Source organism: Indicator indicator, chromosome 31 (assembly GCF_027791375.1).
Source record: "Indicator indicator isolate 239-I01 chromosome 31, UM_Iind_1.1, whole genome shotgun sequence".
NCBI lineage: Eukaryota > Metazoa > Chordata > Aves > Piciformes > Indicatoridae > Indicator > Indicator indicator.
Window position 1 is genome coordinate 8,028,253 of NC_072040.1, and position 15,268 is coordinate 8,043,520.

Genomic DNA, 15,268 nt, shown 5'->3' on the forward strand with positions numbered 1-15,268 from the left:
CCGTGGATTGGATTAGCGAGGTTGTTGATGTGTGCAGCTTCAGAAAGGAAGAAGTCCAAACCCAGCGACAACCCCACAGCTCCTTACCGCAGGATGCAACAGTCCTCAGATGCCCTCCTGTGACTCCCGTGTGCACTACAGCGCCTTGCAGTTAACAGACGACCTCTAAGGATGCGTTTGGGGAGGGAAAGGTCTTGCATGTAAATGGAATTTGCATGAACATGTTACATTTTGTGGTCACTCATGAACTGGAGAGCACTCAGATCTTCCCAGAGTGGAGTCCTGGGACAACACAGATGATAAAGGACAGCAGCAAATTTGGAAGTTTGAGGTTTTAAAGGAAGTGAGAAACATTCTTTCTGGAGATTGGAATGACCCCAGTCAATCTCTTAACCCTTAAAACATATTTAAGATTTATTACGTTTTATGAACCATCTGGATAGAAACCCCACACCTGACAGTGCCTGGGAGCGCAGCTGCGTAGTGAATCAGCAGCCTGGGAGCCCTCAGAGCTAACCCAACGACGTTCAGCGCCCTCTTGTGGCTCCCGTTGTGAAAGGAGAAAAATCCGTCAAAGAAACTGCTGGAGTTTGGACAGTCTCAAAACTCAGGTGGCCCATAAATCACACCTTCCATGACACTAGTGACACAGCAGTCACCTTGGAGAAAAAACAAAAAACAAAACCAAAAACAACCTACCACCTTCCTACTGTCTTCTGTCCACACTTGTAAAAACACAGAACCTAATGTAAGGCTTCCTGAGAAACAAATCCCTATTACCATTAAAGAACTGGTCTGCATGGGATGTTCTTGAGTGCAAACATCATCCTAATCTCTCCAATCCAAACAAAAACTCCCCCACTAAAGAAATCAATAAAGCAAAAGCTTTAAAAAGCACTTAACAGTTTCAAAATCTCTCAAACTGTAAACATTGTGAGAAATAAAAACTGCTCCAGAGAAGTGAACATGGCAGGCCACCTCTGGAAATCATAGAATGCACTGGGTTGGAAGGGACCTCTAGGGGTCATCTAGTCCACCCCCCTGCAGTAAGCAGGAACATCCCCAACTAGGTCAGGTTGCTCAGAACCCCATCAAGCCTAACACTGAATGTCTCCAGGGATGGGGTCTCCACCACCTCCCTGGGCGACCTGTTCCAGTGTTCCACCACCCTCAGAGTAAAGAAATTCTTCCTGATGTCCAATCTAAATCTACCCTGCTCTAGTTTCAAACCATTGCCCCTTGTCCTGTTGCTACAAGCCCTCGCAAACAGTCTCTCTCAAGCTTTCTTGTAGGCCTCCTTCAGGTACCAGAAAGCTGCTCTGTCTCCCTGGAGCCTTGTCCAGGCTGAACAACCCCAGCTCTCTCAGCCTGTCTTCATAGCAGAGGTGCTCCATCTCTTTATCATTTTTGTGGCCCTCTTCTGGACCCTTTCCATCAGGTCTGTGTCCTCCTTGTGTCAAGCACCCCAGAGCTGGACACAGTACTCCAGGTGAGGTTTCACTTAGCAGAGGTGCTCCATCTCTTTATCATTTTTGTGGCCCTCTTCTGGACCCTTTCCATCAGGTCTGTGTCCTCCTTGTGTCAAGCACCCCAGAGCTGGACACAGTACTCCAGGTGAGGTCTCACTTAGCAGAGGGGCAGAATCATCTCTCCTAATCTGCTGGCCACAGTTCTTTTGATGTAGCCCAGGATGCCATCAGCCTTCTGGGCTCTAAGAGCATGTTGCTGGCTCATGTCCAGCTTTTCAGCCACCAATACCCCCAACTCCTTCACTGCAGGGCTGCTCTCAAATCTCATTGTCCCCCAGGTTGTGCTGACAGTGGGGACTGTCCCAACCCAGGTGCAGAACCTTGCACAAATGATTAAGTATTTACCCCTGAGGCACATATCAGTCCCGAGATATTGAGGGCAGAGCCAGAGGATGCTTTAAAAACATCCAGAGTATGAAACAGTACTTGTTAGTCAAGCAATATAATCTTAGCCAATTAGGTAATTACTTTAAAGGACAGAAAGGGGAGTGGAAGGGAAACAGAGAGTAAACACATGACAGTTGCTGTAAGGAAAAACATCCGGAGGAAAATGGGAGGTGAGGCACTGGAACAGATTGCCCAGGGAGGCTGCAGATACCCATTGTTTGAAGTCTTCAAGGCCAGGCTGCATGGGGCTTTGGGCAACCTGGGCTAGTGAAGGATGTCCCTGCCCATGGCAGGGTGGTTGGACTACAAGACCTTTAAAATCTCTTCCAACCCAAACCATACTGCGATTCCATGAAAACAGACACAGAGCAGAGAAGGAATGCAAAGTAACAGTGAGGAGCACCTTTCACAGTGACCAGGGGTCCTCATGAGCTGAAGCATTTTCATCAAATCCAGTATCCTGTCACTAAGCTCTCACAATGCAACCAGCCCCAGCTTACTGACAACAGGATGCTATTTCTGTCTTATTGCATGGGACAGAAACATGAATATGGAAGGGAGAAAAGAAGCACAAAGTAAGTTTTGGCCAACCCATCATCTTTTCTGCTTCATGGGAGGATCTGAAAATGTGACAGAAGATGACGTTTTTCAGCTCATGAATGGAGCATGAGCCACCAGTCAAGGGTTCCAGCAGCACACACACCACTCTAACCATTCAAACTGAGCATGCACTAAAGTTTAGAAAGCATCTGAAAAGAAGTAGCATCAAGGAGACTGGTATCTTTATTATGCAACAAAGACAAACAGAAAATAAAATACTTTAATAGGAGGGAAAAAAAAAAAATAGAAGGTACAATTCAAACATAACATTGAAACCAAACACAATGCAACATGAACACGAAAAGACAGTTGAATAGCCATCCCCTGGTGGTGATTGCACCTCTCCAGTACAAGCATCACCCACCACAAGTACACAGCTTGTTGTGCATGTCTCAGCTTCAGTGAGAAAGATCATGACCAGCAGCAGCAGCTTTAAACAGAATGTTTCCTTTTCAGTCAACGCTCACCTCCTGAATGCATTGGATGCAAAAGTTTTGTATGAAAAGTAGAAAATCTTAAGCAAGGCAGCACCTGCCAATACAGATTTTAACATGTGGAAATAAAGAGGATAAACATTTTGCAATGGTTTGTGGTTGTTTGGGGTTTTTTTTTGATATTGCATTCATACACATTTGTTGCTTTAAAACGTGTATTCAAGTCTCCCAACATTTAGACAGGTCTAAAATGCTCAGCAACTACACATCAAGTGATGACTAATTATTGCTATAGAAAATTTTGTTTCCCAGAGTTTTAAAAGAGATGTCATTTCATTTGCAATTCTCAAGATAGATAGGTTCAAGTAATAGAAAGAACTACTTCCAGTGTCCATGAGGTGTTTTGAATCTGTATTGGCTGTAAGCATTTATTGCCAGATCATACAAATATTTTATTGAATCTAGAAAAAAAGTTAACTAAACTCACATCTAGCTATTAAATCCTTTAGGAAAGGTAATGCAGTCAGAAAGTCACCATGGTATGTGGTTTTAGTTCAATAGGCTAAAACTTTAGCATCAGGCTACCTTGGAATTCTTTCTAAGGGCACCATTTCATAGTTGGCTTTATAGAGCAAAAGTAAAAATCCAAACAAGCTTTTCAGCTGGATCAGTGAACCACACCAATCAGTTTGTGGTCACACAAGCACTATGGCTAACACATGAGTGAGAATACAGAGACAAAATCTGAGGGCAGAGAGGGAAGCTGGAGTACAAGATGAAAGCATGGCCTGTTGTTAAAATGCTGCGTTTAGCCAGGAACAAAATGCAAGTTGTGAAGTTGATAGAAAAAGGATAAAATCTTTCAACATTTCTGAAATAGCCAACTTGTTCTGTATTTCAGCCAGCTGGGCCTTCAGTCATGTTTTATACTCTTAATAAAACACAAGATAGAAATGTCAAGTTACAGTGTAGAGTGGTGTAGTTCTGACACTTGACGTGCAGAACCAAGGTTCAGTTCTGACTCCCATTGCACTGCAGAATGAGGCACTTCAACCTCACCAGTTTGGGGATATGGAATATCCCAGTATTTAAAGAAAAACTTCTCTTTGGAGAGGAAATGGGCAGAAGAAGTAGATTGCACTTCAGCTGCACAACTGATGTTATTACACACAAATCACCAAGCAGGCCTGTAAAATTACTGGAAATGTTTTCCACCGTGTATGCAAGACCCAGTAAGAACAGCATCTGGCAATGAGAGATGGGTGACATTTGATGAAGTCCTAAACTGTATACATTCAGAACAATCTCTGTTTAAACCTCTAAAATGTAAGCTGTGCAGCTTTATCCACTGCTGTGCAATGGACAAGCCAGGCAGCTCATCTCCATTAGTATTTAAATTAAAAAACACTTACAGTTTTTTTACACACATTTTCTATTTCAAGTCAAACTGCATTATTGCTCTGTTTTCTCTGGTTTTAATGATGGTCTTGCTGGGCACGTTGAAATCTAGAATAGAAACTCTTAGAATATGTTGGCAACTATTTCAGAGCAAGCTTTTATTCTCAGGTGTTTTTTTTCAAGCCTTTGGATGCAGGAGATGTCCAAGTTTATCAACAGTCTTACAAAATAAGTTCGTTTCTGAGTGTCAGTAGATTTGAAACCAATTAGTTCTCTAGTTAGCCAGCCTTCCAGGAAAAACAGGACAGATGGAAACTTGAATTCCAAGTGCAAGAACAGAAGTTCTCAAAAAGCTCCAATAAAAGGAAAAACACAGAGAAAAAAAGCATCCCTTTAGCATGTCATCTCGGATTGCTCAGAATATATCTCATCTTCTTTAGTAGTTGGGAGCACAGGGAAAGATCCTCACCCATCCCTTTAGGCAAGCAAGCCTCCTATTTCAGTTATGCTCCAAAGGGGGGAAAAATAGATGTAATTACTGCTAGGCAATAGCATTGTTCTTGCTTAATGTAAAATGAAAAGAAACAACCCCTGCTCTGCAGGCTGATCTATAAAAAACAGAGTTTTGTTTCTGAAGTTGTTATTTTCACGCATGCGACTGTAAAGGTAAAAACCAAATCACAACAAACAAAACTTTGTCCTTAAGCAGGAGGAGGAAAAAAAAACTACCATCCTTTCAGAGGTATCTTTGCAGATGACAGCTGAACTTAAAGGAACTCAACAGTGCAACAGAGCGTCTCTGCATGTCTTTCTAAAGATACTTTCCAAGCTGGTTTCGGTGAATTAAAACATGATTAATAAAAGAAACAGTATAATTACAGAGTAGTAAAAGTTAAGTCTGCCAAGACAACAGTGAGATGTTCCAAAAAGGTCCCCAGTTCCACTGGGAGAGATCTCGGTAAAGATGTCAAGTTTGAGTTTCAGCAAAATCATTTATGAAAAGTCCTTAGGAGAACAGAGAGAAGGTAAGCCTGCAAAGTGGTCGCTGAATACAATTCTATCAACAGACACTTCAGATCACCACCACAATTAATGCAACTTTTCTCTCAGGTAATCAGTAAGATGAAGGGGGGCTACACCTTAAAAGTTCACATGACAGGATTCTTGAACTGCATTTTGGTATTGGGCTTCTTCATCGAGCTGAAGATTCTAAACAAAATGAAAACAACATCAAAATGGACAAATACTCAAGAGGTAGCACGGCCCTTAACTTAATTATTCATTTTGCACATCTTTACATAGGAATTGGCACCTAAGATGAAGGCTCTCCATCTTTTGTGTGCTAGCTGCTTGTTCATGTTGCACAGTGTGTTTTATTTAACCAAGTACCAAGAGACACATGAGACAGAAGCAGCAGATGAGTGGGACAAGGCTCATTAAGCAGGAGGGTCCACCTCCTCTCCCTGGCTCAATTACATTACAGAAGAGCCAGCTCAGGGAGCTGACTGTGTCATGCCTTTCTTGTCACAGGGCTTCAGCCAGCCATAACATCCTCCATCAATAACACCAAACTGTGATCCTCAGACAACAGTCATCACAGATTGCTGAGAACACACTGCTTCAAATGAGAAAGCAAACACAGCACAGAAGATGGGTGGTTGAACCCTGCTGCTTTTGAAGAGCTATCTCCAAGTTGTTAACATGGCAGAGCAACACCACCTCTGGCAGCTTCCCCAAATCAGAATTCCAACCATCAGCTTTACACCCTCAAACAAGCAAGATGCACTCAGTGTTGAAGAGCTCAACCATCTGTATCAGTCACCTAGCTCTTCAAGCCTTTGTCACAGATCACCCAACACAAATTACAACATGCAGTATCTTTGGCATCTTTAAAGCAGTGAGGTTGCCTATGCCTTAGATACTGTGCTGGTCCCACACAAAGCTCAAGCTGTGCACTCCAAAGTCTGGCAAACTGTGGAAACTACCCCACAAGCTCTCCAGCTCTCTGATCCCACAGGCAGCTCTCCATTGGCTGGCTTGATTCACCCCCTGACTACACCTGTTTATGCAGCTCTGCACCTCCTCCAAGGTCATTTACTCAAAGTGAGAGTAAAAGAAGGCAACCTGAACAATGATTTAAAGCCACATCTCTATTTCACACTGCAGCTTCTCTCTCAATGTACTGGAAGGGAAGCTGTAGCAGCAATACCAGCTAGTCCAGCTGCACTTTCAAGTCCTGAGAATTATGATTTCACCATTTCTGCCACCAAAGGTCAAAAATGTCAATAAAGCAGAGTAGCATGGATTTTATTTCCCCCAGAAGCAGTAGTAATAAACTGTTCTGGAGGAACAAACAGTTCAGATTAAGAACCCTAAGCTTAAGTCATCAGTTTGGAGCAGAGCTTAACTGTTGACAACACCTATTTCCTGTAGCACTTCATGTTGACAGCAGAAAGTTTAAGAGCAGACAGGTTTTACTTCTGAGTTCTGTACAGAGCAGGAACACAGCATGTACAGAGCACAACAAGTTTGGTACAAGTTTTTTATTTGCCATTTCTCTTTATAGAGTATGTTACCATTTATTCCCCCCCCAACCCCCCACCTCAAAGAAGAAAAAGCTTACCACAAATTCTCCATAGTCAAACCGGTGTCTTAGGTTAAGATGGCTAACAAGATTTCTAGTAACCTGGTTAGTGTCTGCCCAAGGAAGAGATACACAAATGGGACAGATCTGAATTTGGAAGGGAAAGAGAGAGAATGAAATGGTTATTGGCAATACAGGATGCATTAAAGACATGTTCTACAGGAATAACGAGTCTACTACTCAACTACTACCCAAATACAGTGGAGATGTTCATATAAAACCACAGTTCTAAGTGTTCCTCTCCTCAGTTGTGTAACATCCAAAATTACATTTCAACTTGCCAAACTTCTTAAGTGTTTCTCTTAGGAGTGGAGGGTTAGCTTGTCTGGCATTCTTTCCGTCAATTTCTGTTGTTTAAAATTTAGAAAAGAAAATTACTACTGCATCCTACTTAATATTTGGGAAAACTTTCACACAACTGAGGTGGTCAAGTAAGTTGGAAGAAAAATTAGCACACCTTATACAGAAAAAAAGTACAGAACAGAAAACCAACCAGGTGTTTCTCCTTCAGTGACTTTGATTATCTCAGATTACTTTTCAAGTAACTGTAGGCTTCACATGAAACAACAGTTAGACTACAAATGAGATTCTATAGAAACAGATCTGATTTACTAAATTAAGAAAAGTATCATGCTCCAAACCTGAGCTTGTTTCACACCCAGATAAATGAAACAGCTACATCTAAAATGCCTCAGAACCAACAAGAAGCTGGACAGGAAACACTTTCACATGGAAGTGACTCCTCAGGTTTAATGTGCTGCATTAACCACATTGTCTTTCTCAGACTGCAGTGATTTTTGTAGATAAAGAGTAGCTACTACACATTGAAAATTGTTCACGTAATTATAATGAAAGTAGCACATGTAAGTGACTTTACTTACTACAGGAACTATGTGGTAAAGATGTCTGTTGTTACAGTGATCCAGCAAACGTTGTCTGGTAAAATTGGCTTCCTGACACAGAGGGCATTTGAAGGTTGGGTGTCCACTGCAAAGAGAAATACACAGCATTGAACAGAACAGAGTTTCAGAAGCAGTGTTACAGAAAGCTTCATTCATCTGTTACCTTGTCATTGTTTTCCTTTCTTTAAGTAACAAAAAAACCCTCACTGACACAGCAGTGGGTCTAATGCTCTTCCAGTGCTACTCCAAGTTACAAATTGAAAGCACATCTATTATCTGTACACCTAAATGCACCCTTCTGAGACTTGGAATTTAGGAAATTCTTTCGTTCTGACTGCAGCTGCACCCTTTTCTTACTTACTGGTAATATCATTTAGTGCAAATGTACTGAAAGTACTGAAAAAGTAGGAAAGTACTGAAAAAAACCCAAATTCTGATGTACAGATACAAACAAAAGAAACTACAGGGTGTTGTTTTTTTTTAATACAGGTGTTCATGTGGGGTCTTTTCAAGTGAGTAAAAGCTTGCACTATGATTGTATGGATTCATTTGAATAATAATTATGAAAAAAAATAAGCAGCCTACCTTGTTTCTCCTTGAAGGATTTGATTATTGGCCATCTCTCCATTACCAGATATTGCATCACTCCTGCTACTTTAAATGAAGGAAAAAAAATAATTAAAATTGAGGTTATTTCAGTACACCAGCAATATTTTTAAATGTTTAACAGTAGCGGGGGGGAGAGGGGGAAGAAATCCATTAAGACCTACAAATTTCAAAGCAAAACATACAAAGACACACCTTGACTCTCACAACTCTTCCTTTGAATCAAGGTGTCTCAGTAGTTAGTTACCATGGTGACTCTTGGTCAATACTACACAACTTTATAGGAACGTGGTATTTAATACAGCCAACAAACATGGTAGGAGAGATTACAGCCAAGGAGCTCAAAATGCATCATGAATTACTTGGGAAGTGCTACTTGTCTTACATCATGTGTTTTGACCTAGAACTAACTGTGTAAGCAGGCATTTAACTGCCATATGTTTTCATAAATCACTTACATCTTTCAACTACAGCAAGATAAGATTTAGTTTGACCAGCACGACCAGGGAAGTAATTATCCCCCTGCATTCAACGCTGCTGAGGCCACACTTAACTATTGTTTTCAGTTTTGGGGCCTTCACTACAAGAAAGACATTGAGGTGCTGAAGTGTGTCCAGAGAAGGGCAACAAAGCTACTGAAGGGTCTGGAAAACAGGTCTGGTGAGGAGTAGCTGAAGGAACTGGGGTTTTTCAGTCTGGAGGAGGCTGAGGGGGACACCTCACTGCTCTCTACCATGCCCTGAAAGGAGGTTGGAGTCAGGTGGTGTTGGGCTCCCCTTCCTAGTAACAAGTGATAGGACAAGAGGAAATGGCCTCAAGTTGCACTAGAGGAGGCATAGGTTGGATATTAAAAGAAACTTCTTTCCTGGAAGGGTTCTCAAACCCTGGAACAGGCTGCCCAGGGAGCTAGTTGAATCCCCATCCCTGGAGGTGTTGAAAAGAAACAAAGATGTGGTGCTGAGGGACGTGGTTTAGCACCAGATTTGGTAGAGTTAGAGTATGGTTGGATTTAATCTTTAAGGTCTTTTCCAACCTAAACAAGTATGATTTTATAAATTTTCTTATGCTGAGCACAAAAACCTATTTCCTAAGTGACAGACAGGAACACTTTAGAAAGTAAACTTGACTACACATGCACCTCTAGCTAAGCCAGAAGAAACTGCTCAGACACACTGATCAGCCTAAGAACTTGAACATTTACAGCCACAAATCTGGCCACAGTACATTTTTTATACTTCTGCAATATTTAAGTACAGGTTTCTACTGTGGCATAGCCAATAAATAGTGGTATAACAATATCCAGACACTTTGGTGGGAAATCGCTGCAGCTAGTTGTGGTAACAGCTTGAATTTCCACTTTCAATATTTTGATGGGTTGGAAACCAAACACAGAGAAATTCAGACTGCTAAAACCAGAAAAAAAAAACAAAAAAAAAGATGTCAAAAGAAAGTAAATACAGGTCAGGCTATATATAATACAGCCTTATGAAACTAGTATGTGAAAAAGGTCTTCAGAAATAAGCAAAAATCCCCAAGCAAACCCAACACACCAGTGAGAAGGCATGAAAAAGAAAGTTCTTTAGCTGTACTGCCTGAAAAACAAATGGAAAGTGTCATTTTTATTTTATGGTGTGAAACACAATGGAGTTCCTTGTATAAGAGAGCAGTTCAAAACAAATTCAATCAGAAAGCAAAAACTTGCACAGAAATATTTTGAAACAGGATACCCACTCGAACAGACTTGGGAAAGGAGAGGGGGAATAAAAAGAGAGAGGAAAATAAAAAGGCAGCAAAACTTCCCTGGGGCCAAATATTATGAAATATATTACAAAATAAGCTGCTCAAATGCTGTTGAGGCAAGAAAAGTGAGCTACAAATACTGCACACTTTTTAGGAGAGTCCATAGAAGACATTTCAAACCATCATGCAGAAAGGTTTTCTTCTGTTTGCTAAAAGTAAAGGGAAGGACCTGGAAAAACTGTCACTTTTTGGAAGCACTGAAAAATTGGACAGTAATTACTGCAAAAAGAAGGCATGCCCTGGAAAAAAAAAAAATTCTCTCCTGGAGTAGGGTGGGGAAAGAAGAAGATGCACTGTTTATACATAAAGCACCCTGATTACCTGTTCCCTGTTGAATCTTGGGAAATCTGTAAGTTTGGGATAACAGAAGAAACACCATATTCATCCTGATACTTCTTACACGTTTTATAATGCTGTCTCATCCACGAAAATCTAACCTGTAAATGAAATGTCAAATTACTGAAATGATACAGTCCAGGGACAGAAGGAAGAGCTCATTCTGCCAACAGAAAGTGATGCATGCAGGAATTATACAGACATCATATGCACCAGAAACTAGAACTTGTGTCTCCCCTCCCTGACAGAAATCTTCGATTCCTTTCTTCAGAGAGCCTCTGTCACACTGTGAGACTGAAGAACATTCCCACTCCCCAAAACCCCAACATCCAGGCACCTTAGAGCTCACTCAGGGTGTGCAAACAAGTGAGTAAGCCTCATTTAATTGAAACAAAGTCACAGGAACTACACCTCACACATCCAGGATCAATAACTGATGAGCTACAATGGAGAAGAGCCATGAGGATGGGATAAGCACCACTGCTCCTTCAGTCTTCTCTGGCTTGCAGTTACCTTGTGCAGGGCTAAGCCTTTTTGGATTAGGTGTGTTCTGAGAATATTTATCTTTCCTCTTTGAGAGGGGAGGAGCAAAATGGAAGTGGGGGAGGGAAAGGGTGAATGATCACCACCTTAAGGTTGTCTGTCCACCTTAAATGCAAAGACAATGAGTTGCTTGTTGCTTCGATTTGTCAGAAGTCAGCTGTGCTGGACATGCCCCAGATGAGAATTTCAGGTCCAAAAGCACTGTCAGAAAGTGCTTACAGGTTGAGCAAGATCACATCTCACACATCTGTGCCTAAATTGCATTAAAATTCTACTGGGGGTTTGTTTGGTCCTTCCTTCCAGTTTACCAGCTTGCTAGCATTTCCTTTTCCCTGTTTTTCACCCTATTAAATCACGGAACAAAGTAAGCAGCTTGGCTTTTCACTAGTGCTCACCTTCACATTGGGGGACCTAAGTCCCAAATGGAAGGAAACAAACATGAACACTACCTGGAATTGATGCAATTTGATCTAAACCAAATCTATTTATACCAGAAGAAAGATTCCTCTTGATTTCAGTGGGGTCAAAATTTCATCCAATGTTGTGAAAATAATGACTCTTTTTAAAAAGGGAATGAAAGGAATGGTAACAGAATAATAGGGCAGGAAGAAATTAGACATGATTGGCTGTACACTGAGGTAATCAACATGGGATTTTTTTAGTTTTAAATTAAACTTTACACTAGCTCCAAGAACTTCAATTTACTTAGGAAAAGTTTCTGAGGTTTTCCATTAATCTTCAACTTTCATTGTCAGTTGTCTGTTTTTCCACTCAAAAAGTCCCTACAGACAATACAAGATCCTCTTTTAGTTTACACCTATTAGGCATATATAGCAGGGAATGCATGCCTAGTATATGCATGTGCCATACAAAGCCAAGTTCAATACAGGCTCTTTAGCCTCAGGACAAGAATGACACACACTACAAGTGTGTCTGCTCAAAAAAAAAAAAAAAAAGAAAAAAATGCATGGAACTTTTGGTAAAGTTTTACTCTACCTGCTTCTCACAGCATCTACAGCCCCCAGAAGCTTTCTTCATACTGTTTTCAACATCTAGAGCCCTTTTGGGATATGTTCTTTCTTTTTTAGTCACGCTCCCCCGGCAGAGAGGACAATGTGTTCCACTTTCTCTGATAGCTGTCAAGAAGCACTTCCTGCAAAACCTAAATTAAAAAGTTACCACAAACACAGGTGAGCAAAGTGAAGAGAGTTGGATGCTTTGTCCTAGAAGAGAGCTGGGTAATTATTAGGGGAAAAAAAAAAAAAGACAACATATAATCAAGCGAATAGTCTATTAAATACAAATAAATATCAGCAAAATGAAAACACAGTGCTTACAAAGGCGGATATGGAAATTAGAAAAATTTGGCAATGTTGTTTAGGTAAAAATCTTGCTATTGACTGAGCAGTATTGCTGAGCTGTACACTGGATTGATCATTAATGAGATATTAAATGCTGCAGCAGGCACGTGATAGGGGAAAAGCTTATCAGAGTAATTCCTGTTTATTGTCCTTAAGCAGAGCCAAAAATACTGCAAAGCTTCACTTAGCTCGCCTCCCCAAAGCTCAGCAGCTTTTGCACTTCTCCTCACTTACTTCCCTCATCTGCCAAGTGCCAAAGCTACTTTGCTTTTCCTACAAAGTAGAACCAGAAGCAGAGCAGCTGCGCTGAAAAAAAAAAAAAAAAAGAAAAGAGCTAAGCGATGGCCCGTGCTTGGAACCAGACAGGAAACTACAGAGCGAAGAGCCGAGTTGGGTTAGATGTGTAGGATGTTTTCACCGCCTGTGAAACTCGGCCTCCACCGATCAGCCGCCCGGGGGGCTGGCTCCAAGAGGTGCCTTTCCTAACAGACCGGTCCTACGAAAGAAAGAGGCAAGGGAAGGCTGCGGGCAGCAGCTTGCATCCAGCCCCCCAGCCAGCTCCCTGCTAAGTCCCCGGGGCAGAGGCCGGTACCAGACTCCGCGGGTCCCGCTGCGGCCGGCTGCAGGCCGAGGGTCCATGCACTGAGGGCCACGGAAAGGGGGGGAGGGCAGAGAAGTCAAAGGCAAGGAAGCGGCGGAGGCAAGGTCAGGGGTCTAGGGGCGCCGGGGGGCAGAAATACCCACACGTGCTGGCAGTTCGCAGTCCTCACGGGCGTTTTGAACACCTCCTGGCAAACCGGACAGTAAAAATCATCCTCGCTGAAGCACGCCGCCGCTGCCGCTCCTTCGGCCATGGCAACACGTCAGGGCCTCTCCGTGAGGATCGAGGACGAGAAGCAAGCTCCGCCCTGACGAGCTGAGCCCCGCTCCACTCTCGCGGGCCCGCCACGGGACACGGCGAGGGGCTGAGGGCGCTTGGGGTCCGGCAGAAGATGGCGGGTGGGCACCTGGCACCAGGTGGGAGCCCGGGACTGCGGCGAAGGCGGCGGGGAAGCGGGCCCGGCCTGAGAACCGCGCGTCCCGCCCTTCTCCTCCTTCCTTCCTTTCCTCCCTCCCTCCTTCCCCGGCCCGGGAAGCGCTCCCGCCCCGAGCTCTACCTGCCAGCACCCGGGGAACGCAGCCACCGGCGGCCCAGCCGCAGCTCCGGCCGGGCTCCCGGCGGCACCCACCCCCCTGCCGTCGTCGCCGCCGCTCTCCCGGGGGAAGGCAGGGGCGGGACCGGGGCCTGCGTTTCCATGGCGATCGCCTCCCGGCCCGGCAGGGCTGCTATGACACGGAAAGGCGGCCTCTGCTCCGCCCTGCCCAGGAGGTTTCCCCGCTCCGCCTCTCCGGAGGTTTGCGGGGCCTGGTGCCCCTTCTTCCGTAGGAGTCTAGGGCGGGTAAGGGCGGAGGGTCTGCTGTGGCGGCAGACGGTTGTCCGCCAAGGCCGGAATCTTGGGATCGGGAACCCGGCCCCGGGGCCCCCGGCGCTGGCCCCCGGCCCAGGAGGGGACGGTTCCAGGCTCCTCAGCATAAGCAAACTTGCTGAGGGTACACTCTGTCCCTTCATCCAGGTCATTGATGAAAATCTTGGAACAAGCCTGAACCCCGTACTGGTTCCTGGGGAACACCGTGAGCAACAGGCCTCCAGGTAGGCTCTGTGCTGCTGATCACAACTCTCTGAGCTCTATCATTTAGCCACTTCTCAATCCACCTCGTTGTCCTCTTGTCTAATCTACATTTTGCAAACTTCTCTATGAGGATGTTTACTGGAGGCAGTGTCCACAGCCTTGCTGAAGTCAAGGTAGCCAACATCCGGTGCTCTCTCATCTACCCAGCCAGTCATGCCATCCTAGATGGCTATCCCATTAGGCAAGCATGATTTCCCATTGATGAATCCATGCTGACCACTTCTAATAACCTTCTTTTCCTCCATATGCTTAGAGATGACCTCCAGAATGAGCTGTTCCATCACCTTTCTAGGGATGGAGGTGAGGCTGACTGGCCTGTAGTCTCCTGGGTCCTCCTTCCTGCCCTCTCCGTACTGTTGGCAGTACATTAAAAGGAAGAATTACAGAAGCCTCAGTTCAGATGCTGCTCAACCACCCTGTGATACTTGCTGGAGAGAGGCATCATGACCTTCAGCCTCAGCACATGAGAGGGTGGAAAAGATAAGCTTCCACATTTGCCTGTATGGTTTCATCAAAGCATATCCTTATGCCTCAACTTCTCAATCTGTAAAAGGAGAGCAGTTTTTAATCACTAAATAAGGCTGTTGTGAAGTTAAATTAAGAATTGCAGATAAAGAGGGTAAGGTCTTTTGAAGGCAGGAGTTAAAGAAAAGCAAAGATTTATCACTAAAGGACCATTAGAGGTCCATTTGAACTTTGTTTTGGAGACCACAGTATTTATCGATTGATAGCTTTTGGCAGGGGGAGAAATTGCACAGGTGACCTCAGGGAGGTAAACTACAGGAAGGTGTGTGTGCAGGCATTCATGTTCTTGGCAACCTTATTGTAAATCTTGATCATTTAATAAAGCTGTGACCTTGGAGCTGACAACTAGTACGCCACAGAGCAATATATAGCATGGTACCAGCCTTGTAAATCTTCAGTAGTTCTTGCCATTGCCAGAGGCAGTATGTAAAGAGAAATCAAGCAGCTGGAGTTTATGAAACACTTTTATTAGA

The 15,268-nt window shown here is 43.6% G+C and overlaps 1 protein-coding gene across 2 annotated transcripts; it reads right to left on the reverse strand.

The window, feature by feature from the left end:
* Window positions 1-2,757: 2,757 nt before the first annotated feature.
* On the reverse strand, window positions 2,758-13,451 carry RNF138 (ring finger protein 138). 2 transcript variants are annotated; one of them, XM_054394608.1, is made up of 7 exons: window positions 13,285-13,451; window positions 12,176-12,341; window positions 10,622-10,737; window positions 8,480-8,545; window positions 7,874-7,979; window positions 6,972-7,079; window positions 2,758-5,557 (listed from the first exon to the last, which is right to left on the reverse strand). In XM_054394608.1, exons 1-7 carry the CDS (start codon window positions 13,392-13,394, stop codon window positions 5,489-5,491), a joined length of 741 nt encoding a protein of 246 aa, XP_054250583.1. In that variant the 5' UTR covers window positions 13,395-13,451; the 3' UTR covers window positions 2,758-5,488. The 2 variants fall into 2 exon arrangements, with proteins under 2 accessions (XP_054250583.1, XP_054250582.1); XM_054394607.1 differs by having other exon boundaries at window positions 8,480-8,548.
* Window positions 13,452-15,268: the final 1,817 nt, after the last annotated feature.

Bases quoted from the DNA above. Each gene is read 5' to 3' on its own strand.
- RNF138 (XM_054394607.1), bottom strand. From the start codon at position 13,394: ATGGCCGAAGGAGCGGCAGCGGCGGCGTGCTTCAGCGAGGATGATTTT. The intron at 12,342-13,284 runs GTGGGTATTTCT...TTTTTAATTTAG, and splicing joins ACTGCGAACTGCCAGCACGT to GTTTTGCAGGAAGTGCTTCT. The intron at 5,558-6,971 runs GTAAGCTTTTTC...CATTTTGTTTAG, and splicing joins TTGACTATGGAGAATTTGTG to AATCTTCAGCTCGATGAAGA.